Raw genomic sequence first — 25,556 nt, 5'->3', positions numbered from 1 at the left:
AATGAGAAGGTGTGTCCAAACTTTTGGTCTGTACTGTGTATATATATATATATATATATATATATATATATATATATATATATATATATATATATATTATATACACAAATGAATGTGAAATGTTGGGCAGAATGTACAGTAATGATAAAGATATATACAGATATAAAAAGTACTGAGGAGTGAAAAATCATATACCATGTAGTATGTACATGTATTGTACAGAGGTTATATACAGTGTTTGTTTTGTGTTTGTTTTGTAGTGATTTAACGGTGTAGTGTTGAGTTCAGTAATGTGATGGTGGATGGAAAAAAGCTGTCCCTGAACCTGCTGGTTCTGGTGCGTAAGTTCCTGTATCTCCTTCGTGATGGAAGGAGGTAAAACAGTTTATGACTGGGATGTAAAGAGTCCTTGATAATGTTGTGAGCTCTGCACAGACATCTGCTGTGGTGAAGGTGTTCAATATTAGGCATTCCCCATGACAAGTAATAAATAGACTTGGGGGTGGGGTCCCCAAGATTATTTTAGTTACACAACTGGAGACCCACCCATAACACTTGACTCCATTCAAACACTGTACTAGATACAGTAGATATTTTATTAGGGTAATAATAAGGACCGTCAATATTGTGTCCTAGCCAATCAGCAGCGAGCGGGGGTGTGGCTCACAAACACAACTGGAGGATTTAAACTGAAAGTGGCGCGTTTGCTAAAGCTTAGGCGGGACATTCTGATGCCAAACGACATGGGAACTATTACAACCAACCCGATAGCACCACATTGAGTTCCAAAGTAACCAGAAATTTGCACAAGGCGCGTTAATACTGACCCTAGGGTCTACCTTAAAAAAAAAAGGAGGGCGAGGCATTTCAGGTCTTTGACAATCATACAAGCATATGTGCTGGCAATATGGCGGGGCGAGGGCGTTCACGGCAGCTGAAGCTTTTAGGAAATATGTTTTGGTTCGGTTCGGTTTTAACTGTTTTAACAGCGCAGCTCCAAAATGTCCGCGCCCAGCCCGAGAGCAGCGTGCTGACAGTCGCTGATGCCAACTGGACCCTTATTCTGGAGGGCGAGTGGATGTTAAAATTGTGAGTAGGGTTATCATTGCTTATTGATTATCAGTATTAATCAGTATTAGCCTGACAGCACAGGTTTAATCATGGATCGTTTTAGTTTTTGGCACGACACGCCCACGGTGGCACGGTTTTTAATTTTACATCCACAGAGCGGAAGTGCTGTAGTTTGTCATATTGTCACTGATCCATTTTACTGCAAATATTATTGCATTCGTGCAAGCACTTCACATGCATGAGCTAGCATACCGTGCTAGTTACTATAAATCCCATGTGTGCATGTTATAGCTAGGGCTATTGTCTCATCTTTCTGAGGGTATTATTGTATAATTGTGCACACTGCTTTCTGGTTTAATGTGAGAACATTGGCAGCTGGTGGTAACAGGGCTGTTTTGTTTGCCCTCAGCTACGCCCCGTGGTGTCCAGCATGTCAGCACATTCAGGCGGACTGGGAGGCTTTCGCCAAACTGAGCCAAAGTCTTGGAATCTTTGTGGGAAATGTTGATGTCACACAACAACCAGGTTTGTCATTTCATTACCTTTCGGGTTTGCAAGCAGGCTTATAGCAGGGTAAGAGGACAGGCCTCTGGAGTTTCAGTCCTGTCACTGAACTGTGACTGAGGTTGCCAGATTGGCCCCATTAACTCTTTTATACTCTGTGTAAATGGGACATGCTTCATGTTGCCGTAGTGATCCGAGGGTTATGTTTTATGAAATTCATAATTTGAGGTCAATGGTTAATATTTTAAACCCACACGATGATGATTTCACTGTGTACTTCGTCAGCTATACATGGTTGAAAAGACAATAAAAGCTTCTTGACTTGACTTGACTTGAGTGTGGCACTGGCACAGAATATCATGTTGTGGCCATGAGATACCAAAGTAATGGAGATGTGTTTACATGACAGTTTTTGTTCCACAGACAGTCATACAAAGTTCTGACTTACTGAGCCACTGGGGTGACATGGTGGTTATTTATTTCAAGCCTTAGCTACAAATGACTCTATTAAGGATACATGTAAATAGTATCAGCAGTCATCCTCATGCTTAAGTTTCTGTGAACATAAGACTTACTCATGCCGAAATTAATTTCAAGCCTAAAAACTTTGTTGCTATGAAAAACCTTCTGACACCTTATTATAAATAATAACAATCTAACTTTAAAATGCCCAGCATATAATTTTTTTGTGAAAAGACATTAAAACAAGGGAACACAAGTCATATTTGCGCATTGTCATATTTAATACAAAAATGCTGTTTTATTTATGCATTAAATCATATTTAACATTGGAATGCTATTTCTTATGAACTTATATTGCTTGCTGCTTTATGTTGACATTTTATTCTTTGCTCAATTAAAAACTCCTTTACTTATATATCACAATACTTCATGTCTTGATGATACACTATTGCAATATGTGGTTTTGTGAACAATGCACAATATGTGCCACTCCATTAAGAGATTTATAGTTTATGGCCGGAAAAAATATCTAAAAAAGAAAAAAAAAAAAAAGAAGTGAAACATCTGTTTCTAAAACAAAATCTATATCATATTGTTCAGGCTTATCCTAGTGTACTGTTGTAACTCTATGTTTAGGATTGCATAAGATCATCCTCAATAATCAATAGCTGTAATATAATCATTATTTTTTTTTGCAGGACCTTGTGATGGCCTTATTATTAAAAGCATGCGGAATTGGCTTTTATTTTTATACGTTTACGTTTTGCAGGTTGATTTTTGCCACAATAATCTTTCTTTTATTTGTCAGACTGCCTTCTGTGGTTTGTCATGTGAACTCCTCAATATTCTTTTTTTTTTTCCGTTTCTTTTCTTTTTTTTTTTTTTTGCTCTCCATTGATTGAATTCATTAAGCAACATAGTAACAACTGCAGGTTGTGTGAAGTTACAAGGTTTCTCTGTCACCCACTTCTGTGACTAATTTTATCCTTTTTCAAAATTACTCTGTATTGTTTGTAGGTCATCTTTGTTGAAAACAGACACGCAAAATATATTGAGCATTATTGTTGGGATGGTTATGGGCTTATTTTGGTCCTCTCATTATGGGCCTTATTAGTTGAGCTCATTAGTGTATTACAAACCTTACATTACTATGCTAATCTGATTGTTATTTTGAGGCTTATTTGGTCGGTTAGACATTGTGGTCTACTTATCTGTGTGTGTGTGTGTGTGTGTGTGTGTGTGTGTGTGTGTGTGTGTGTGTGTGTGTGTGTGTGTGTGTGTGTGTGTGTGTGTGTGTGTGTGTGTGTGTGTGTCTTTAAAATAGAAAGCTCAGGTCAACTGCATGTTAAAACCATTCGATCAAAATGACACTGAATAACCTTGGTAAATACTAACCTGGGGGAGGAGCAGCGGGGGACATTGGGGAAGGACATGGAAGGTGGCATACAAATTCGTAACAGCAGCCCAATGATGGTTGTTTTGCTTTAGACTTAAAAACCAAAGGCAAAAAAATGTAGATCTCACCCTGATTATACAGTATAGATTATTCTGTGTTCAAATAATTGATTATTTTACCACGGTGCCGGAGAATTCTTGAATCCGGTTACTCAGAAGGCGTTGATAAAAATCTTCTTTCTCACCGCACGGCTCTGGCAGTATTGTCGGCTGCCTGGAGGTTTCTAACACCCTTATTATAATAAATTATTGTTCCTATAGTAACACACAATTCATCCTGTCTTCTATTGCAAATGCTTCTTATAATCATAAAGTCCAAATAACTAAGTAAAATGTGTTGCTATTTAACAAGATAAACACAGTGTAAATGTTTATATTGTGAAGCTTTTTGTATACAAGAAGTCTTGTGTAGCTAATATATTGAAACATAGGCAGTATCGCACTAATTATTTTCTTGCAACAGCACACTTCGTTGTTCATTCTTTGTTGTAGCTCAACCATTATAATACCAGTAAGAAATCCAGAGGAACACCCGTGTGCACATTTTGAGGTGTGAAAGAGAAAAGGTGACTTATTGTGACTCTTAAAGCTGCCTCGAACACACTGCTTTTATAAGATGAATGTCTGCAGAGACCTCAGCTGTTTGGTGAAAATGAAAGCGCTGCTTCAGTTCACTATCAAAAATCTGAGTTACTTTACTCGTATTACGGTTTTTCCATTGAAGCAGTACGAAACTCCCACACTCAGGAGATGAGCCTGTGGATGCTGCAGCTGCTATATATATATATATATATATATATATATATATATATATATATATATATATATATATATATATATATATATTTTTGTAATAATTCTCTCTGTCTCTGTCTCTCTCCTGCCCTGTGGTGTTCTTGTCTGCAGGCCTGAGTGGGCGGTTTCTGGTCACCTCACTACCGACTATCTTTCAGTAAGTCTACAGAGATCGCCGTTTTTAATGATGTATGATGCTGACAATACAAAGCCCTTTTGCTTAAATTGAAAAAGTGCTTTAAAAGAAAACAACCTGATTTGGTAATGTTTCGTTTCAAATAACGTATGTTTTAGTGTGTAGGATTTACTATAAATACTTTATTAGGTAATGTAAGTTAATATAATGCAGCAGAGAGAGTCCTTAAGTGTTTTGGTCTATGAGGTAAAAGAGTGTGTGCCACAGCATGTACACTACTAGACCAAATAAAAACAGCTGGCACAGAATTACATATAATTATTTGTTACATCTATAAAAATTAGTGTGCAATATGTGGTTTGGAACAGAGCCTTGAATTTTCTCTGAATGTGTATTATGTAGCACTCAGTCTTTAGTTTCTTGCAGTTTTAATACAGGAAGTAACGATTAAACTAACTTACATTTATTTGTTAAATGGAAGAAATTGTCAGGTAGCACACAATGCGTTGAGTGTATAAAAAATACACTATTGGCTCACTCTCCTTAGGGAGAGCGATCACTCATCAGCCTGCTTTGTTTTCGGTTTATATCAGCTTGACTGGCTCTCTATGGATTATAATCACACCTTGTTTTACAGTCTGTGAACAAGTGTTCATTTCCTGTCTGTTGCAGTGCAAAAGATGGAAGTTTCAGAAGATACATGTCATCAAGGACCATTGACGATATCCAAGCTTACGTCATTCAAAAGAAGTGGGAAGCCGTAGAGCCATTGCCAGGATGGAAATCGCCATCATCCATCTTGTAAAGCACACACATCCCTTTGTGCATATCTTATGTTAGATATTTTTTAGCATTCAGAGGGTCTCAGTGTACTGATTGAACAAAACAGAGATGTATTTTATTTATTGTATTTATTTAAACATTCCTGCTCTTTTTACCTTTTTATAGCGATATTGTGGATGTTTTTGTTTTGTTTGTTTTATTCAGGATGTCGGGCATGGCTGGTCTGTTCCGGCTCTCTGTGTGGATTCGGGTAGGATGTTTATATAACGTAAAGAAAAAAAAAAAGAACATCAAATATGCTGTTGTAAGGGGAAAAATTTTGTGCAATGCAGATCACTGCAAAGTTGTTTCTTTTCCTATAACATCATCCCCTGAACTGTTGCAGCAGTTTGATTAGATTTTAAGTGTACGTATGCATTCATGCATTCATTTATGCATTTATACATACATGTCACAGACCATCTGCTAGACAAATTCATTCCTATAACAGTCATTGAAACTACAAAGTTCAATGTCCTTAAACCATCCCAATGTGAAAAGCAAAAAGGAACACCTGACTGTAGCTCCTTTTTTTTTAAAATACATATTCAAGAAACATGTTTAATTGGATTGGATATATTTTATGTTTTACGTAGAGCATTAACTCGGCAATGCTGTGTGAAAAAAAGATTAATATAGGGGGAAAAAAGCATGTTAGATTTAGCACATCATATTAATATAAACTTGTCACATTTATATTGCAGTTGGTACTAGTGTGATAGTTGCTGCCAGAGTTTTCTACAAGATTTGGGAATCATGTACCACAGTGCTGTGGGATAAATTTCAATTTACAAACCCTTTTTGTGCCAGAAAATCATCTTTGGTATATTGTTTTTTTTTTTTCCCCCTAATCCAGCAAATACACACCTACCTAACAAACACTATTGGGATTCCGTCTTGGGGCTCTTATGTAATCTTTGCCATCATCACGCTGTTCCTGGGCCTTCTCCTCGGCCTGGTAAGTTAAAACTACCGAAATTAAGCTTTGTGAAATAAAAATGGTTATGGTGCGTGGTCCTATTGTTTAGTGACGGTTTTTCATGCATAACTTTTCCACAGGTCCTTACAAGAACCCTTTTAAAAGTTTCTTTTGTTCCCGTCTACATTTATGTTAGGAAGAATGTACCGTTCTATGATCGTTCTATCACCCCTAGCTAAAAGATAATGACTGGCGACATTAGGAATTATGTAAGAAAATAAAGGTGTTCAGCAAGAGTGTTATACAACTCTTGGTTGTGTAATCATTATCTATTGTATTGCACGATTGGGAATAAAGTGGGTGGAACTGGAGTCTTACATTGTAGAAAGAACTTTTGCCAGTACTCCTAAATGTTCTCTGCATTTCTAACAGATGCTGGTGCTGATCGCAGACTGCATTTGCCCATCACGGCCAAAGTACAAAGAGGATAAGTCTGGTAAGGTGGATAATATAATTTGCACCATATGTTAAAATTAATGGTATGCTTGCAGGGGACTACTTTTCCTATCTTGGTACAGCTGTATCCATTTTTGGATTTTTTTTGTAAAATTTATATTGTCAAATGAGTCCAAAAGCAGGCTCTCTTCTGGGTCTATCAACATCTTATGCTAAAAACCCAACCACTGTTGATTTTAATATTATTTTGCTGGCACATGCTGGTTATGCCACTGGCACCTTTGTAAGATTGACTTAGCCAGTCTAAAACCATTCAGTTTTCCCCTCTGATGACTGTTGTGTTGTCAGTGTGCTTTGTGTTACAGTCTGAAGTTCCTCTTAATTAGATTTTTATGGATTTCACAATGATTTGGCAGACAGAATGTTTCTGTAGACCTCTGAATTCATTCTGCTGCTGCATCATAAGTTACATCATCAGTAAAGATTAGTGAAGTTTGGATCAGTCTTTCCAGAAGCAGCCATGCAAACTCAAGCCATAACACTCCCCTCACCGTGTATCAAAGACACCTGTATCCACACTTTTGGCTTCTGTAGCGGTTAATTAGGTAGCAGTTAATCATATTAGTCAAGAAATTTACTTTTTTGGATATTTCAATTTGGCCTTCTAAATCTTACTGCTGATAAGTGGTTGGCCATTTTGTTTTTGCTCCTGAATACTGCTTCGAACAGTGGATTATACTACCTTTATATATACACACACACACACACACACACACACACACACACACACACACACACACACAGGGTTTCTGCAAAGTCATAAACTTTCTTTCGGCTTCTCCCATTAGGGGTCGCCACAGCGGATCATCCACATGTTTGATTTGGCACATGTTTTTACGCTGGATGCCCTTCCCAACGCAACCCTCCCCATTTATCCGGGCTTGGGACCGGCACTAAGAGTTCCCTGACCGGGGATCGAACCCGGGGATCGAACCCAGTGTTGTCACCTCTGCAGTTTGACCCTTTTGCTCTAACCACTACTGTTTCTGTCTGTCCAGTTGTACTTCAGAAGGATGATGTCTCTGAGGATGAAGTAGACGACACTTTGACGGAGGAGAAGCACACATCTGACTTGGACAATGAGAGTGAGAGGGTGTCTGGTGGAGAGGAGGAGTTCACTGAAGAGGAAGGAAGCCCTGGCACTGAAGCTGCAGCTGGTGGCAGTGCGCAAGTTACAATGAGGAAGAGGAAACCTCAAGGTTCAAATAGTCCAGAAGCTACATAACACTGTACAGGCTGGAAATCTGAAATGCCCTTCATACCAAAATACAGAAACTCCACAGCAAAGCTAAATGCAGCACTGTAAGTGCTGAACACATTTCTTCTTTCTGTGTTTTTCTGGTTTTTGTCAAAGCCCACCTAGGTATTCCAGTATTTTTGTGTATAAATTACGAGAAATCTTTTGCTTATAAACAAAACTATTTTGTCAAGTCAAATAGGCTTTATTATTTCAACCATATACAGTGCAGTTCTCAGTGAAACGAAAAAGAAAAAAAAATGTTTATCCAGGACCAAGGTGCTATTGCAAACAACATAGGTTAACAGTTATCATAAGTTATCTGCCAAGGATCTATTACACAGCAAATTATCTATCTATCTATCTATCTATCTATCTATCTATCTATCTATCTATCTATCTATCTATCTATCTATCTATCTATCTATCTATGAATCTTTAGAAACTTGTTTAATATTTGTATTTTGCAATTTGGATGTACATTTACAATTATTGCTGCAATCGTGTTTTTACGCCGTTTTTGATTAAAAATGTTTAATGTTTAGGTTTTTTTGTGGCGCGTGCATGCTTTTACATTCCAGGGTAAAATACTGCTTTGTAAAAGCGATTTTAGTGAAAGTCAATGAAGGCATCTGATGCAAACTGCACTCTGAGTGTAAGGAGAATCATCATCGTGAATTATAGATTATTGCAGTGGATTGTTCCACATCAGGGGTTTTCACTTTTTTTTTTTTTGCAGTCGAGGAAACATTTAACTCAACAGATTTGTTAAACAGATTTCAGGATTCCAGGATTTGAGCACATTATTTAAACATGTACATGTGTATTGTAACTGTTATTAGATTGTTACTGATATCATTTTCTAGGCAAACTGTTTGGTAGTGGTGGCTGCTGGTTTCCACCATTGTAATAAAACTAGAACATCACAGACCCTCTGATTGTGCTTTACAAACCCTTTTGGATGACATTAAGAATTGCGGTTTTGTATGATCCTTACTGAGTTGTTTCATGAGTTAGTTGCTTAAGTATTATAAAATGGAATCAGAGGTTTAAATGGAACCTGTTGAGAATAGAGTCCTTATCCAAATAGGTTTAATGCATTTGATGAATTGAAATTAAAACAATGTAGTTGAACAATCAGAATGAAATAATCAAAAGTATTTTTTAATGGTGATGTCAGACCTTTACTGTTATTCCAAGTAGGCTTGTGCGATTTAGATTTTTACTGAGCTTGCTGCTTAGGCAAATCGCAAGAAAGTCTTTAGAACCAACAGGAAGCCAAGTATTTTACCCATTTCCGGTTTCAGGCAAATGTAAAATGGTGTTGTAATATTCTTATCCGTGCAGTCAGAAACATCTTGCTGCTGTTGAGCTTAATCCTTACTAGCAGAATCTGACTCTCCCTTATGCATGTCTTTAAAAAGCTTACCAACAATGCATAGTAACTCTAGATTTCTGTTTTTCTAGGCTATTCTAGATCAATTACAGTTCATTGTAACATTTAGTACACCATAATCACCAGAACTACACCAAACCAGCAACAACAAAAGAGCTTTGCAATAATACTGAATTTTATCAAATGATGTGAACACTTTTTTGGCGTATTTTTCAGCTAAATCTTTCTGAATCCGATTTGCTTTCGGGGAGTAGCCAAATCCTACAGGCATATTCTCAACAAAAAAAGTCCTATAAGAACAGTATGCAGCATTAGTGTGTTTACACTAACACATGTACCTGGTAATTGGAGTCGGTCTGGCAGTTATACATTTTTTTTTTATTATTAGTTAGATATAATTATTCATTAATTTTATTTTTGCCATATTTAAGCACGTTCCCCTGAGGGAAAGCATACAAATGATTAGATTTAACACTGAATCTACCTAAAAAAAAGTTTTTGTCAGCATTCCTGATAACTGTAGTTAACTGATGTTAGTCAGGTTAAACATACAATTGCTCTTTTTTTTTTTTTTTTTTTTACATTAATGAAATCAAAACATTCTCCATTGAATTTGACAGAAGGTGAGGGAGCCCCACAAACATGTGAAAGGTGGTATGGGACATGGCTTGGTGGAAGGGGTTCCTAATACTGGAGAGTTTAAAACGCCTGCACAAATCGTTCCAGATTAATGTGTTAATTGTCTCATTCCCATTTTTCATGCTGCTCTTTTGGCATATTTGTGAGTGATAACTCGCACAGGAAGTATTCTGATCGATTTTGGAGCTCCAATTTAGAAAAAAAAAAAGGTATGTTGTGTTTTACAGGTCTGTTTATATTGCAGTGTAGTCTCATGTTTTACACAGGCCTCTTCAATTGGATAAGTAAAGCTTAAAAAATAGTGTTTGTATTTGTTGGGTTTTTATGGATGTTTGTGTATCGGATTAGCATCTGCTGTTTTATTTGTGCGAATTTTGCTAAATATATACACGTTATTTCAAGAGCAATGAACATGAATATGATTTCAAATTTGATAGCACTTAATCAATTACATCGACTTTTTCCAGTAATCCTGGAGGAGTTTAGTTGACATAGATATATGCAATGTTTGAGTGTCGCTGTGGCAGTCTGATGTAAACATTTGATACTATTGACTGTTGAAATTTGGTATATAAACTGTTAATCGTGTTTTTGTCATACATTCTATGCCAGTGTCATGTTTTATACTATACCAAACATACACATGTTGATGTCATTGCAGAGAATCTTAGCGATTAAACAGACATTCAGGTCAATGTGTGGTGCAATGGTTCATTGTGTGTGTGTGTGTGTGTTTTGGTTAAATTATAATGCATGTTCAAGATGTTTTAAAACTTTTCTCAAAAAGTCATTACCTGAAAAACCCTCTTATAAATCATCCATGTTACACATTTATATAGTTTCTGCTTTGATTAAAAGTTCAGTGGAAGTTTAGATAATGTCCTCTGACCTCATAATGTGTGGGATAGCGCGATGAGAAGAGCACTGCAATACTGTTACATAAAGCTGCAGAGGAGGCTATATGTTGAGCAGAATCTAAACCGCTAGGAATATTAACAGCCTTGAACCTACACAGCAATGTGGTGCAGCATGTGCTCAGAGGGAAATCTTTCCTCATGGGAAAATATATGCCTATTAACCTGATTAAGAATGACTCATTTTAATCACACTTTCCTCACTTGTAAAGGCTTCATTCCCTAGATGGTCTTTATTGTATAAAGATTTAAGTGAAGGCACTACTGCAATGTGCCACAACTGCAAAGAAGCATGTGCCATTTTTAACTAATTAAAAAAAATGTTTAGAGCACATGTATACATTATATACACTGTACATGCATATAGATTTTTAAAAGGCTAAGCACCCTACAGCTACTTCAGCCCTCAGTAGATAAACATTTGTTGTGAAACACCAACGTTTTTTGAGTTAATTATTTACACGCAAGCTGTTGATTTTGGGGAAATGTAGCAGGGAACAGTGAGAGACAGATGAAGGGTCATCTCTCAGGAAACATGTCTGACAAGCCTGTGTGTGTGAGTGATTTTGAGCACAGAGCCAAAAGAATCTTACCCAAAGCGATATTTGATTATTATTTCTCTGGAGCAGATCAGCAGGAATCACTTGCTGAAAATATTGCAGCTTTCAAAAGGTATGAGTTGGTATAATGGCTACAATGCTTGCACACAAAAATCACATAATTGTGCTTTTTTGAAGATAAAAAATCAGAATGATCTCTGGTTAAGTGGAAAATCTTTTTTATGGTTTTGTGAAAATGCAGGTGTACTTATCGTCATTTCTCAGATCTGAAAAATGCTGTAAGTTTGAATAACTTCAAAATATCCATTTTGTTAACTATTAATTAAGTTAACAATTTTTTTTATTTAGCAAAATAAAAGCAATTAAAATGTTACTATATTTTGATAATGCAGCTCTATTATAAGAAACAATATCAAATTGTTTATTAAGGCATGTGGAAAATAATTAACTTATACAGTATATTTGATGTTTCAGATCATCAAACTAATTTAAATATTAGTAAAATATAACACAAGTGAACACAACATGCAGTTTTTAAATTAAGGTTTTTATTATTGGGGGAAAACAAAATCCAAAACTACATGGCTGTTTAAACTGTGGTTTATCACACCTGAGTTCAATTTCTCCAGCCACCCCCAGGCCTGATTACTGCCACCCCTGTTCGCAAATCAAGGAATCTCTCAAATAGGACCTGCCTAACAAAGTGAAATAGACCAAAAGATCCCCAAAAACTAGACATCATCCTGAGATCCAAAGAAATTCAGCTGAGAACAGCGGAGAACCTTCCCAGGAGTGGCCGGCCGACCAAAATTACCCCAAGAGCACAGCGACGACTCATCCAAGAGGTCACAAAAGACCCCACAACAACATCCAAAAAACTGCAGGTCTCACTTGCCTCAGTTAAGGTCAGTGTTCATGACTCCACCATAAGAAAGAGACTTGGCAAAAATGGTCTGCATGGCAGAGTTCCAAGATGAAAACCGCTGCTGAGCAAAAAGAAAATAAAGGCTCGTCTCCGTTTTGCCAAAAAACATCTTTATGCTCCCCAAGACTGGGGAAAATACTCTGTGAACTGACGAGACAAAAGTTGAACTTTTTGGAAGGTGTGTGTCCCATTACATCTGGCGTAAAAGTAACTCCGCATTTCAGAAAAAGAACATCATACCAACAGGAAAATATGGTGGTGGTAGTGTGATGGTCTGGAGCTGTTTTGCTGCAGCAGGAAAATGATCCAAAACACACCAGTGAGTCCACCTCAGAATGGCCAAAGAAAAACAAAATGAAGACTTTGGAGTGGCCTAGTCAAAGTCCTGACCTGAATTCTATTGAGATACTGTGGCATGACCTTAAAAATGCGGTTTGTGAGTGAAAACCCCCCAATGTGGCTGAATTACAACAATTCTGCATAGATTTCTCATAAAATCCTCCACAGCGCTGTAACAGACTCGTTGCAAGTTATAGCAAACGCTTGATCGCAGTTGTTGCTGCTAAGGGTGGCCCAACCAGTTATTAGGTTTAGGGGCAAACACTTTTTCACACAGGGCCATGTAGTTTTGGATTTTGTTTTCCCTCAAAAATAAAAACCTTCATTTAAAAACTGCATGTTGTGTTCACTTGTGTTATCTTTTACTAATATATAAATTAATTTGATGATCTGAAACACTTTTTCACATCACTGTATAAGTTAATTATTTTCCACATGCCTTAATAAACAATTTGATATTGTTTCTTATATTGGAGCTGCAACACTTTTTCACACCACTGTAAATAACACTGTAAATAAATTTGATATTTTGGTAGTAACAAAAGCTCTGTGACTCAATTGAGTTGTGCAAAGAACAGGTAAATTATTATTTAATAACAGACCAATAACCTGGGCTACTTTGAAATGTATACAAGTTATATTCTGAAAATCCAGTTACAGTGTATGAGTGCTACAATGCACATAAACTTCCTATGATGGAAAGATATTACATGTAATCTATCAAAAAATACACTTCTACCATGCTGTGTAGTGAAGTTCCTACTGTATGGACAAAAAATCTTATCTATTTGCTGTTATTTGCTGATGTTCAACTAGAATGAGCTTATGGAGATTTGTGTTCATTTAGCCAGACGGTTGTTAATAAAGTCAGGTACTGATGTAAGGTGAGGAGGCCTGGGAAACAATCAGCCTTTCCAATTCATCCCTAAGTTGTTTAATCTGGTTGAGGTCAGAACGCTACAGCAAACCACTCGAGATCTTTAACTCCAAACCATGCAAACCAGATCTTCATGGAGCTGACTTTCTGCACAGAAGCATTGTCATGCTGGAACAAGGTCCCCCTTTTCAAGTCAAGGGAAAATGTATTGCCACTGCATCCAAAGGCATCCTATATAATTGTGTGACCTCAACTTTGTAGTAACAGTTTGGGGAAGAACCAAATATGGCTCCCCATAGTGTATATACATTTACTTGTATAAGTCTTAACATACAGTATAGATGTCATAGGTCAGAAAGTGTTCTTTTGCCCCAGGTTTCCATGCTTTTCTCTCCTGTGTGGGTAGTTTGATGTGCTTCAGATTCAGAACTGAGGAGACCGAAATGTCCTAAAGCAGAGTCAACAAAAACAAAAAAGCCTGGCATTATGCACATAAACCTTGTGCTACATTATTTATAGTATAATCAGGAACAAACCATTAAGCTTAGGGTCCAGGGAGTGATTATGGAAAGTTAAAGTAGCTAAGTAGTAGTTAGTCAGCTCTGGCCAGATCACCCTGACTACATCAGCTATTAACAGTGACAGGCAACAATTAAGAGCGCTGTGTTGGTGCTCTGTTTTTTCACATTAATGTGTCTGCTTTAAACAGCTTTGTTCCTGCTTTATATAACATCTAAAATGTCAAACAGGAACAAAGTACAAACAGATAGGAGAGGACAGTGGGCATTGATTTACATGATTCACAAAGATGCATGGTTTATTTCCAACTCGCTCTCAGTATTCACATCAAAGGCCGCAGATTCAGCTTGACCCCACCCAGGATGAAGAGACGAGGAGAAAGAGGTGGGAAAAGAACAGAATAAGATGAGAAGGACTAGACAAGAAAAGGGGATGACAATGCAGAGATGGAGAAGAGGAGATGAGGGTAAGAGAAAGAGATGTAAAGTGAAGGATAGGAGACTAATATGAGAACAAAAGGAAAAAAGTAGAGGAATATAGAGAAGGATATAAAAAACGAGTAGCAAATGACAAGAAAACAGAATAAGAAGAGATTACAGGAGAAGGAGATGAGAAATTTATGAGGTGAGAGGAGGAGAAGACAACAAAAGGAGATGAGAAGCGCAGAGGTGAAAAGAGGAATACAACAGAAGAGAAAGGATTAGAAAGGGTGAGGTGAAATGAGAAAAGAAGGGTGTGAGATAAGGGAAGAATTGAAAGAATGAAGACGAGAAAAAGAAGAAAGGAAAATGTAATTTAGACAAGAGAAGAAATGTACGAGAGTTTAAATTGTCGGCGAGTGAAAAAATAGCATTGTCAGCTGTAACTAATGTTTAAAAAATGTAGAGAAAAAGAAAGAATGACAAAATAAGAAGACAAATAGGGATAGTGTGTGTTTGTGCCAGTAGCTGTAGGGCTTGGGAAAAAAGTGATAGATTTGAAAAATGACCAGATGAACAAAAAAAGGAGTAATGACCTGATGAGGGAACTGATGTAGTGCAAAGTAGGCAGTTTATGTACTGAGAGACAAATTACACTGAATCAATGATTAATGTCCCCCTACCTCTTCATCATCAGTGTATTTTCTTTTTCCTGTTGTAGGTGGCGCTTGCTTCCACGTGTGCTTAAAGATGTGTCCCAGGTGGACATGTCTACAACTGTGCTGGGACAGAGTGTGAGCATGCCTGTGTGTGTAGCACCCACTGCAATGCAGAGAATGGCTCATCCTGAAGGAGAGATTGCTACTGCCAAGGGTGAGACATGCAGCTAGAGGGGACTGAGTAATGGACTCCATATTTTAATCATGTAATGCACCACGTGGTGGCGCTCTAGGTCTGTGTTAGACATGATTTTGCGGTTGGCGCTGCAACTTTACATCACACAAATCACGGGTGAATAGTTCATACAATGAACTCTGTTACGGCAAAGTTGTAACAGTTATATAACCTACAGGTCAGTGCTACTCTTACACAATATTTACAAAATACATGTAAATGTGAAGTAGAATCATATATTGGTAAATATTGGGAAAATATTGTAATAAGATCCAAAAAGCTGTCTAGAGGATAAAAAGACATTGTGAAATGTATGGTAGGCATGCAACTTATTTAGTATTATTTACTGTATATTAGGCTTAAAATGGATTTTCTCATTATATTGCATGGTCTAATTCTGCAATGACACTGCAACAAAACAATCTTAGACACAATGTCTGATTAACAGGGGCTCAAGTGTGTCTGTACTTCCAGCCATTTCACTATGATTAATGAGTTCCTACATTTCCCACAATCAGAGGTGGCAAAAGTACACAAATCTTTCACTTGAGTGGAGGTACAGATACTCATGTTTTAAAAGTCTATGGTAAAAAGCTGAAGTACTGACTATCTTTTTAAATTAAAGAAGTTTGGGCTCTGACATTTACTTAAGTAAAAAGTAGCCATTACTACTACCTGTTTAATGTTATGCTAATAACCGGACTCACTTCATATTAATATTAAATCGGGATTAATCGTGTGATTGCCATGAGTTAACTCACGATTAATCACAACTTAATCGCACATTTTTTATCTGTTCTAAATGTACCTTAAATTAATACTTTTCAAGTTTTTAATACTCTAATCAACATGGGCATTGACAAATATAATACTTCACGCAAATATATGTTTATTATTAATGAAACCATACTCAACATAAGCATGAAGACAAAATATTATTTTAAATGTTTGAAAGTAATTATTCTGTTTTTATTTATGTAAATCATCAGGACACCAAACGGAACCTTTGCTATGTTTCCGCATAGACGGTTAATGAGGTGATACCGAAGAAACTGTACCTCTTCTAACTTTCATACGGATTACATAATCAGAAAATATGTTTTCGATTTGAATTTGTTAATTTAAAACAAGACAATACAAGCTTTACACATTTCACTGAGATTCAGGTTGTTTTATTTGTGTGTCTGGGAAGAGAGATGACAGAAAGAGATGAAAAAGAGCGCACCCTCTCTTTTCTTTATTTGACAAAAACACAGAATCAGAATCAGGTTTATTGACCAAGTGTGTTGACAACCACAATGAATTTGTTCCAGCTGTTGTTGACTCTCAAAAATACAGACATAAGTAAAACAATACATTTAGCTTAGATTATACTAGACAAAACGGACTATAGGAGACAATACAAGTACAGCGTTTTGTTATTATGAGTGTATAAAAGTAGACCCTTTACAGATTTGAATAATGTATTGCTGTTATCTGTCAGATGAAAAAAGACAGTAAATTAAGTTTGTTTCGGCGTTATGAGGAAAAATGCCACAAACCATGGCGGTACGTTTGTCGACACCAGGGGGGTTACCGTATTTTTCGGACTATAAGCCGCTACTTTTTTCCCACGTTTTGAACCCCGCGGCTTAAACAACAGGTTTTTCCCGGTTTCACAAACTTAAAGCCAAAAAACTGAACCCCATAACATTAGACCAATAAAATTTCCAAACAGAAACGAAAAAACGCACCTCACCTGTGTTCTGAGCTGCACGGCTTTGGGAGAAAAAACTTCCATCGGGTGATTTTTAAACGCACGACGATGCCAAAAGATAAACTCCCGAGAGAAATAGTTGTGAAAGGAAGAAGACAGTGAACAATGACTTTCTTGGTCGGCTACTGTTTAGATACAAGCCGTTGTAACGCGTTGAGTCAGGGTGAAGGGAGAGCTCGCTTCTGGCATGCTATTCCCAAAATACCGATATGCTCCTAAAGGAAGCGCAACATATTTCACCCGTTACACCGTGTGTAACGTGTCTTTCGTTAAAGCCTGTGTAAAGTACATTAGTGTAGCCTGCGCCTTATAGACAGTTGAGGCTTTTTTATGTTAAAAATACAAATATTTGTAAAATTCAGTGGGTGCGGCTTATATATGGGTGCGCTTTATAGTCCGGATATTACGGTAATTGCAGAATGTTTGCATCATGGCGGATTTTGATGCTTGATTTCAGACTTGGCACATCAGTAAAACAAATGTTTACTGATTAAAAATTATTTTCCAGTCGTTTCATTTATTTATTTATTTCTCTGAGTAAAGAAAGGCTCTCATGAATAAATGTGTGTTGCATTGAAGGTTTCAATTTCGCCTCTTTTATATTTATTTATTTTTAATAAAAATGGCCAAACAGAAATGCGCTGCACAGTGAAAAAGTTGTCTGAAAAATAGTAAAGTTTTTTAACCAGAAAAAATATACTTAAGTACAGTAACAAATTATTTGTGCTTCATTAATTCCCATCTATGCCCACAATGTAGTTTGACTGATATTGGCATCAGTGGGACATAGCTGCTGGTGCATCTTCAAAGCACTACAGCTTCATCAGTCTTTTAATCAGTTCAGATTTCTCAGTTTCTTATTTATACACACTGCTCAAAGACAATAGGGTTCCTTTCATACTATCTCCATCAATCGCCACTAAGTGTTATTTTGAATTTAGGAGCTAACACTTTGGTATAAATTTGGTAATTATGGTTTATAGTACTTGGGCACTAATCGCCTGCTTTTCATTACTTTAAGCTAAACAAGTGATAATTATTACTTGTGTTTTACTGTTTCTTCTCACTCTTTTTTTCTTGAAGCTTGTGTGTCTGCTGCCACGGGTATGATGCTGAGCTCCTGGGCCACCTCCACCATCGAGGAAGTAGCAGAAGCAGCCCCAGGCGGCGTGCACTGGATGCAGCTCTACATTTACAAAGATCGAGCGCTGACTCAGTCTTTGGTCAGAAGGGCTGAAGAGGCAGGGTATAAGGGTATCTTTGTCACAGTGGACACACCTTATCTTGGCAAGCGGCGTGATGACGTGCGCAATCGCTTCAAGCTGCCCTCTCATTTGAGGTAAAATTGGAGACGACTACGCGCAACATTTTAGTGTGCCATGTACAGGGTTTCACAAGCTTTTGTGAACGTACAAATGGAGTACTTACTGCAGGGCACACTGTGCACAGGCCAATCTACCGGTTAAAGGAATTTAGCAAATGTGTTATCCAATCTGTTTCCTTTGTGAAAAACTTTTGCAGTCTTATTTTGTGCTCATTCAAAATAAGGAATTATAGCAGAGTATGTGTTCATTCAAGGATAATACATGAGTGAAATGCTATTTGTGTCTTACTGATATTACATCTAACAGTACTCACTGTCCACTTTATGAAAATGACTGATAAATCGATCTCTATGGCAAAGCCAGTGTTCTTGGAGAAGGAATAACACCATGATGGACTTCTGTTTGGAAGGTTGTGACAAACAAGTGACCACTTCTAGGCCCTTGAATAAGGCTCTAAATCCTTAACTGCTCCGTTGTATAAATGAAATAATTGTAAGTCACTCATAGAAGGGTGTCTGCCAAATGCTATAAATGTACCATGGATATTAGGTATCCACATTTTGAGCATCTGGTAATACTATGCTAATAAACTTGTGCAAACTCTGTTGCACATTTAAAAGGGAAACACATTTTTCATTGTTTCATCTGGCATTTTCATCACAGGAACATTGTAAAAAGCAATACTGTTACCAAAGGTGAAATTTTTTACTCAGTTTCTTTAAGGGTTACAAGCATTGGTGCAGCAATCAAAGAATGATGCACAAAGCTTTTTTTTCTTTTCCGTGAACCACTTACAGTTCATGCATGTCTACTAACATCTAATGAGAGGCAAGTGTCTAATGTTAATATTCTTGTAAGATATCAGTCTAAAATTTGGCCCCACACAGACTGCTTTGTTTCTCTTGAATAACTGAACTGTGGTCCCAGAACAGACATATTTATGGAACAGAAATTAGACGTCTGAAAACAGCAAACCCCCTCCACACACCCCTCACATCTTACAGTAGATTAGCAAGTCGCTCATGGGGATTAATAGGAACTGGTTAATCTTTACTACCCCTCATTACATTAGGCTAAAGAAAACAGCCTGATAAAAAGCAAAGGCTTCCTGTCCTTTACTTCTCGGTAAATTTATTGCAATCTGAAAAAGCTAAAAGTTTTCATAGAACTTTTTTTACAGAAATCATACTGTATATTTCACAAAAGTAATAATTTTTCCAGCACAAACGAGATGATACAGAATTTGTAGGCTTTACTGTGTTTTTTAAGGTGTGCAGTAGCATCAACAAGGTGCTATTGAGTAGCAGGGCTACCAGTTGGCTTATTTCCCACCCTGGCTTTTTAAACACTGACCAAAAACAACACTGCAAATTAATGTGATTTAGAAATTCTTTTTTTCACTCTTTCTTTTTCAGGATGGCCAATTTTGAAACGCCTGATTTAGCGTTCTCATCAAAGGAGGGCTACGGGGAGGACAGCGGCCTGGCAGTGTATGTGGCGCAGGCTATAGATCCCACACTGAAGTGGGAGGACATTGCTTGGCTAAAAAGAATCACTTCCTTGCCTGTGGTTGTTAAAGGAGTTCTGAGAGGTGAGTGCTCCAGCTGGGACGAGTGATTAGAGTGTCTGCACTCATCCATCTGTGGCCTTTGGTCTCTGGAAACAAGCCACTGATATGCTGTCAAAGGGATTTGCATAATCCGATCAAAACGCAAATGATATGTTAGCAGTGTGTCAGCAAGGGTGTGTTAATTAAATGCAATGTGTACCTTTTTTCATAGCAGGAAACATATGAAGCGAAGTTTGCAGTTCCTACATATAATGACATCCATATGGCTTAAACCCTTCTTATCTTTCTTCAAGATCAGCTTTTAACTTTCAGATCTCACTGAGCCTGGAACCTGAAGAAGAAATTTGAATGATGTGGAAAGAGAAAGTGCAGTCATTGTGGGAAATGGCATTATCAATGGCCCACAAGCTTAGCACTGACACAAAACTCTTTAATGCCAAACAATCCCAGATATTTATAACACAGCATGTAAGAAAGTATTAACAGTTTATAACAAAATTGTATTGCCTGCTTTATATATCTTATACACTGAACAAAATTATAAACGCAACACTTTTGTTTTTGCGCCATTTTTCATGAGCTGAACTAAAAGGTTCCGCTCAGGTCTTTTTCTATGTAAACAAAAGGCCTATTTCTCTAAAGAAATTGTTCACAAATCTGTTTAAATCTGTGTTAGTAAACACTTCTCCTTTGCTGAGATAATCCATCCAACTCACAGGTGTGGCAGATCAAGATGCTGATTAGACGGCATGATTATTGCACAGGTGTGCCTTAGGCTGGCCACAATAAAAGGCCACTCTAAAATGTGCAGTTTTACTGTATTGGGGGGTTGGAAACGAGACAGTATCTGGTGTGACCGCCATTTGCCTTACGCCTCTTGTCCCTTTACAATGAAAACTGGGATTCATCTGTGAAGAGAACACCCTTCCAAAGTTCCAGACGCCATCGAATGTGAGCATTTGCCCACTCAAGTCGGTTACAACGACGAACTGCAGTTAGGTCGAGACCCCGATGAGGACAATAAGCATGCAAATGAACTTCCCTGTGACAGTTTTTGACAGATTGAGCAGAAATTCTTTGGTTATGCAAACCGATTGTTGCAGCAGTTGTCCAGGTGGCTGGTTTTAGACAATCTTGGAGGTGAAGATGCTGGATGTGGAGATCCTGGTTACACGTGGTCTGCGGTTATGAGGCCAGTTGAATGTACTACCAAATTACCGGAAAAAAAAAACCTTTGGAGACGGCTTATGGTAGAGAAATTAACCTTAAATTCATTGGTGAAACAGCTCTGGTCAAGTCAAGTCAAGAGGCTTTTATTGTCATTTCTACTATACACAGTGGTACACAGTACACAGTAAAAACAAGACAACATTCCTCCAGAACCCTAGTGCTACACAAAACAACATAGAGCTACAACACAACACAAAGCTACATAAAGTGCATTGAGTGCAACCTAGTGCAAACAGTGCAGACGAAAAACAATACAGACAGGATGTGCAGACAGACAGACAAACAGACAGACAACACAAGACAATACACATAACACAAGATAGCGCCGACCAGACATTCCTGCATTACTATGAGGACAATGTATAATTATTTATAATTATTTTTTTAAATTATTTATAAATGTATCAATTATTTAATAATTACAAATTTTAATTAAATTACTGGAATTTCTGATTATCATTGATATACAAAAACTTTCTGTAAAGAGATTTTATGTAACAATTATGGAAGAAGTCCATAATTGTCCATGTGTATTGGTATAACAATAATCAACTTAAGGCAGTAACAGTACCTTCCGCATCACAGAGTGGGTAAAACAAGTATTGAACACATCACATTTCTCAGAAAATATATTTCTAAAAGTGCTATTGACATATTTTAAGCAGATGTTGGTAAGGACCTATAAAAACATACAAAAAAAATCTAAGCATACATGTGTATAAATGAAGTTATGTGTAATAAATTGAAATGACACAGGGAACAGTATTGAACACATGATGAAAGAGAGGTGCAAAAAGGCATGGAAAGACACCGGCTGAAATCAATCAGTAATTAGAAAGCAATCCTGCCCTTGTCAGTGCAAATTAATATCAGCTGGTTCAATCCCAACTATTGGCCTATATAAAGGTGTCCCATTACCAAGGTGTCATACAAGAAACATCTCATAATGGGTAAAAGCAAAGAGCGCTCTCAAGACCTTTACAACCTTATTGCTGCAAAACATATTGATGCCATTGGTTACAGAAGGATTTCTAAACTTCTGAATGTTCCAGTGAGCACTATCAGGGCCATAATCCAGAAGTGGAAAGAACATTTCACTATAAACCAGCCATGACCAAGTGCTCTTTGCAAGATTTCTGACAGAGGGGTGAAATGAACATCAGAAGAGTTGTCCAAGAGCCAAGGACCGCTTGTGGAGGGCTTCAGAAAGACCTGGAATTAGCAGGTACAATTGTTTCAAAGAAATGCAAAGTAATGCATTCAACCGCCATGGCCTGTCTGTGCGCTCACCACGCAAGACTCCACTGCTGAAGAAAAAGCATGTTAAAGCTTGTTTAAAGTTTGCTACACAACATTTGTACAAGCCTGTGAAATACTGGGAGAATATAATTTAGTCAGATGAGACCAAAATTTAACTCTTTGGATGCCATAATACACACCATGTTTGGAGGACAAATGGAACTATGCATCACCTCCAAAAGATGAAGATGAAATGAGGGGGGCATTTCAGCAAGACAGTGATCCTAAACACACAGCCAAGGAAAATAACACTTGGTTTCAAAGAAAGAAAAAAAAGCTGCTAGAATGGTCCAGCCGATCACCTGATTTAAATCCAATTAAAAATCTATAGAAAGAACTAAAGATCGGAGTTCATAGACAAGGTTATAGGAAGATTTGACAACTGTTTGTGTAGAAGAATGGGCCTAAATAACACCTGAGCAATGCATGCAACTGGTTTCTCCATACAGGAGGCATCTTGAAGCTGTCATTACCAACAAAGGCTTTTGTATGAAGTATTAAATACATCATGTTCAATACTTTTTCCCTGTGTCATTTCACATTATTACACATACCCTAATTAATGGATATATATATATATATATATATATATATATATATATATATATATATATATATATATATATATATATATATATATATATATATGGTTTGATTTCTTTGTATGTGTGGATTGCATGGGTTGTTACCTACAAATTTCATGTCAATAGCACCTGTAGAAATATATTGACTGAGAAAAATTGTGACATGTTCAATACTTATTTTACCCGCTCCAACTTCCAACAACAGCAAACCCCATTTATTCCTTACATATTATGCAAAGAGAAATGTGTTTAACCTAATTCCCACATATTGTTTATTCTGAAATTGTGCTGCAGCCGACGATGCCAGAGAAGCTCTGAAACATGGCGTTGATGGCATACTTGTGTCAAACCACGGAGCAAGACAGCTCGACTGTGTCCCAGCCACCGTAAGTGCCTAGCGAAAGAGTAAACAGTGCTTATTCTTTAGAGATCCACAAGCCGCATGTTATCTCTTCAGTAAACATCTGTGGTCTGAAAATTACATCTCAGTTAGCGTTGCCTGGGTGTTGGTTCTTTAAGGTGTGACACTGCAGCGTGACTAAAAGCTTCTGATTGTAGGTATCACACAATTCTCATGCTGCATTTTTGTCCACTGGCTATGTTATTTGTTTATTTCATCATAGCAACCTTCATAGACTGTTTATTAAATGTCAAAAGGTTTATGGAAACAAGTCTTTTTTATTGCTCTGACGTCTTTGTGGGACATATTTTGTAGTGCTGCATGCAAAAATAAAATGCAAGGAAGAATAGGCCAAGCAAGCCATAATGTGCATACTAAATGTGCAACGCAATGTGTCCGTGTGTGAGAGCAGATTGATGCCTTGCCTGAGATCGTGGAGGCAGTGGCTGGCAGGGCAGAGGTTTACCTGGATGGAGGCGTACGGACAGGTACAGATGTTTTGAAGGCTCTGGCACTGGGGGCAAAGGCTGTTTTTATAGGAAGACCCATTCTGTGGGGCCTGGCCTGCGAGGTGAGACAAAGAACTGCGGCTGAACTTTTTCCAAACAAAAAATTTTAACTTTACAAGTTTGATCACAAAATAATATCTTTTGCTGGTATTAGGGTGAGGAAGGTGTCAGCGATGTGCTCGAATTGCTACGAGAGGAACTTCACCTCTCATTAGCTCTTACAGGTACTGCTTTCCAGATCGTACAGGCTGTACATTTATCCAAAGAGTAATTGCAAACACTAACACAGTAAAAGAAAACTGTTGGGGCGTCACATTCAATATTTAATTTTTAAATGATTTGTGTTGCCATTCTTTAGGATGTCGATCTTTGGAGGAAATTAATAGGACCATTTTGAGAAGATCTGAGCAAATCTCAAGGATCTGATGACCTGCTTGAAGTTGTTGTTAAAATCTAGGTACAGGTTTGAATCTTGTGCCCCCGATGTATCGTGGAATTGCATTTGCCACATAACTAATTTGTTCACTGATTTTCCTGGTCTCTTGCGGACAGCACGATAGACCAAAAAACTTTGAATTGAGTTTTATGTAAAAGTAATAGAATGTATTAATAAAAATATAATTATTATATTCTTGCAAATGTTTTCTGTGTGTTTAATGTGGGTAAGAGGATGATTTATGGCTTAAACAATAAAGAAATTAAAATAAAAGAATTTTTTTCGGGGTGGCGTCCGTTTATCGAACTTCTTTGTTTATCGCGGGCGGTTTTAAAATGTAACCACCACGATAAACGGGGGATTACTGTATTCTAGAATCTAGAATACAAGTTTGTAGAATAAGAGTTTGTAAAAATTAAACAGATAATAAAAGTCATTAGAACTTGTTATTTATATCACGTTATATAAGTAAGCAAGCAAATGAATATGCAATATATCAACCGTTACTGGCATGCAATGAGTAATTTTTTTTGTATTTGTTTTGAGATCTTATGTGACAATAATAATGAAATTAATTTAGTCAGGTCATTTTCAGTATTTTCTTGTTTTTAATCTCAATAATGCTCTTGTATATCGTACTGTCCTTTGATGTCACATAGTCCTTAATTCCTGACTTTATTAAAACTGCCAGCCTACACTCATTGCTCATTCTGATTCGCTTGTTTATTTGTTTTTCATGTTTTTGGTTAACATTAAGGGAACTTCATGACATGTAACCATCTCTGCCCTGTTGCTGCAGCATGTCTCTCATGAATATGTAAACTACCTTGACTAGGCCCACAAAGCAAACGGGTTTGTATGAAGTTCAGGAAGGTCACCCAAACACTTTGGGATTTCTTTACTAGCTCTTTCCATGGCTAAGCCACTGCTACTGAATGAAGCCATTATATGCATGGTTCGGTGCAGGAAAACAAACTTTGTCAGGACTCTGTTCATTAGCACCTAGCACTTTGTTTGAACCTCCACCGTTTGCAGGGGCCACAGCAGG

The 25,556-nt window shown here is 37.3% G+C and overlaps 2 protein-coding genes across 2 annotated transcripts; both read left to right on the top strand.

The window, feature by feature from the left end:
- Nucleotides 1-661: 661 nt before the first annotated feature.
- Nucleotides 662-10,647, top strand: tmx4 (thioredoxin-related transmembrane protein 4). Its single transcript, XM_083545517.1, has 8 exons — nucleotides 662-1,089; nucleotides 1,481-1,596; nucleotides 4,399-4,444; nucleotides 5,096-5,224; nucleotides 5,411-5,456; nucleotides 6,102-6,203; nucleotides 6,597-6,660; nucleotides 7,679-10,647. The coding sequence occupies exons 1-8, from the start codon at nucleotides 908-910 to the stop codon at nucleotides 7,903-7,905; spliced, it is 912 nt and encodes a 303-aa protein (XP_083401643.1). The 5' UTR covers nucleotides 662-907; the 3' UTR covers nucleotides 7,906-10,647.
- A 706-nt stretch (nucleotides 10,648-11,353) lies between these two features.
- hao1 (hydroxyacid oxidase (glycolate oxidase) 1) lies at nucleotides 11,354-25,209 on the top strand. The gene is made up of 8 exons (XM_083545511.1): nucleotides 11,354-11,538; nucleotides 15,227-15,378; nucleotides 18,239-18,494; nucleotides 19,896-20,071; nucleotides 23,458-23,549; nucleotides 23,976-24,134; nucleotides 24,227-24,296; nucleotides 24,431-25,209. Exons 1-8 carry the CDS (start codon nucleotides 11,378-11,380, stop codon nucleotides 24,496-24,498), a joined length of 1,134 nt encoding a protein of 377 aa, XP_083401637.1. The 5' UTR covers nucleotides 11,354-11,377; the 3' UTR covers nucleotides 24,499-25,209.
- Nucleotides 25,210-25,556: the final 347 nt, after the last annotated feature.

The sequence above is a fragment of the Silurus aristotelis genome, assembly GCF_946808225.1.
Source record: "Silurus aristotelis genome assembly, chromosome: 6".
In the NCBI taxonomy this organism is placed as follows: domain Eukaryota; kingdom Metazoa; phylum Chordata; class Actinopteri; order Siluriformes; family Siluridae; genus Silurus; species Silurus aristotelis.
This window is presented reverse-complemented; position numbering and strand designations above follow the sequence as displayed.

Coding starts and splice junctions, on each gene's coding strand:
- tmx4 (XM_083545517.1), top strand. CDS start 908: ATGGCGGGGCGAGGGCGTTCACGGCAGCTGAAGCTTTTAGGAAATATG. Junction 1,597..4,398: donor TGATGTCACACAACAACCAG/GTTTGTCATTTC, acceptor TCTTGTCTGCAG/GCCTGAGTGGGCGGTTTCTG. Junction 5,457..6,101: donor GGCTCTCTGTGTGGATTCGG/GTAGGATGTTTA, acceptor CCCCTAATCCAG/CAAATACACACCTACCTAAC.
- hao1 (XM_083545511.1), top strand. CDS start 11,378: ATGAAGGGTCATCTCTCAGGAAACATGTCTGACAAGCCTGTGTGTGTG. Junction 15,379..18,238: donor AGAGATTGCTACTGCCAAGG/GTGAGACATGCA, acceptor TTTTTCTTGAAG/CTTGTGTGTCTGCTGCCACG. Junction 24,135..24,226: donor TGTGGGGCCTGGCCTGCGAG/GTGAGACAAAGA, acceptor TGCTGGTATTAG/GGTGAGGAAGGTGTCAGCGA.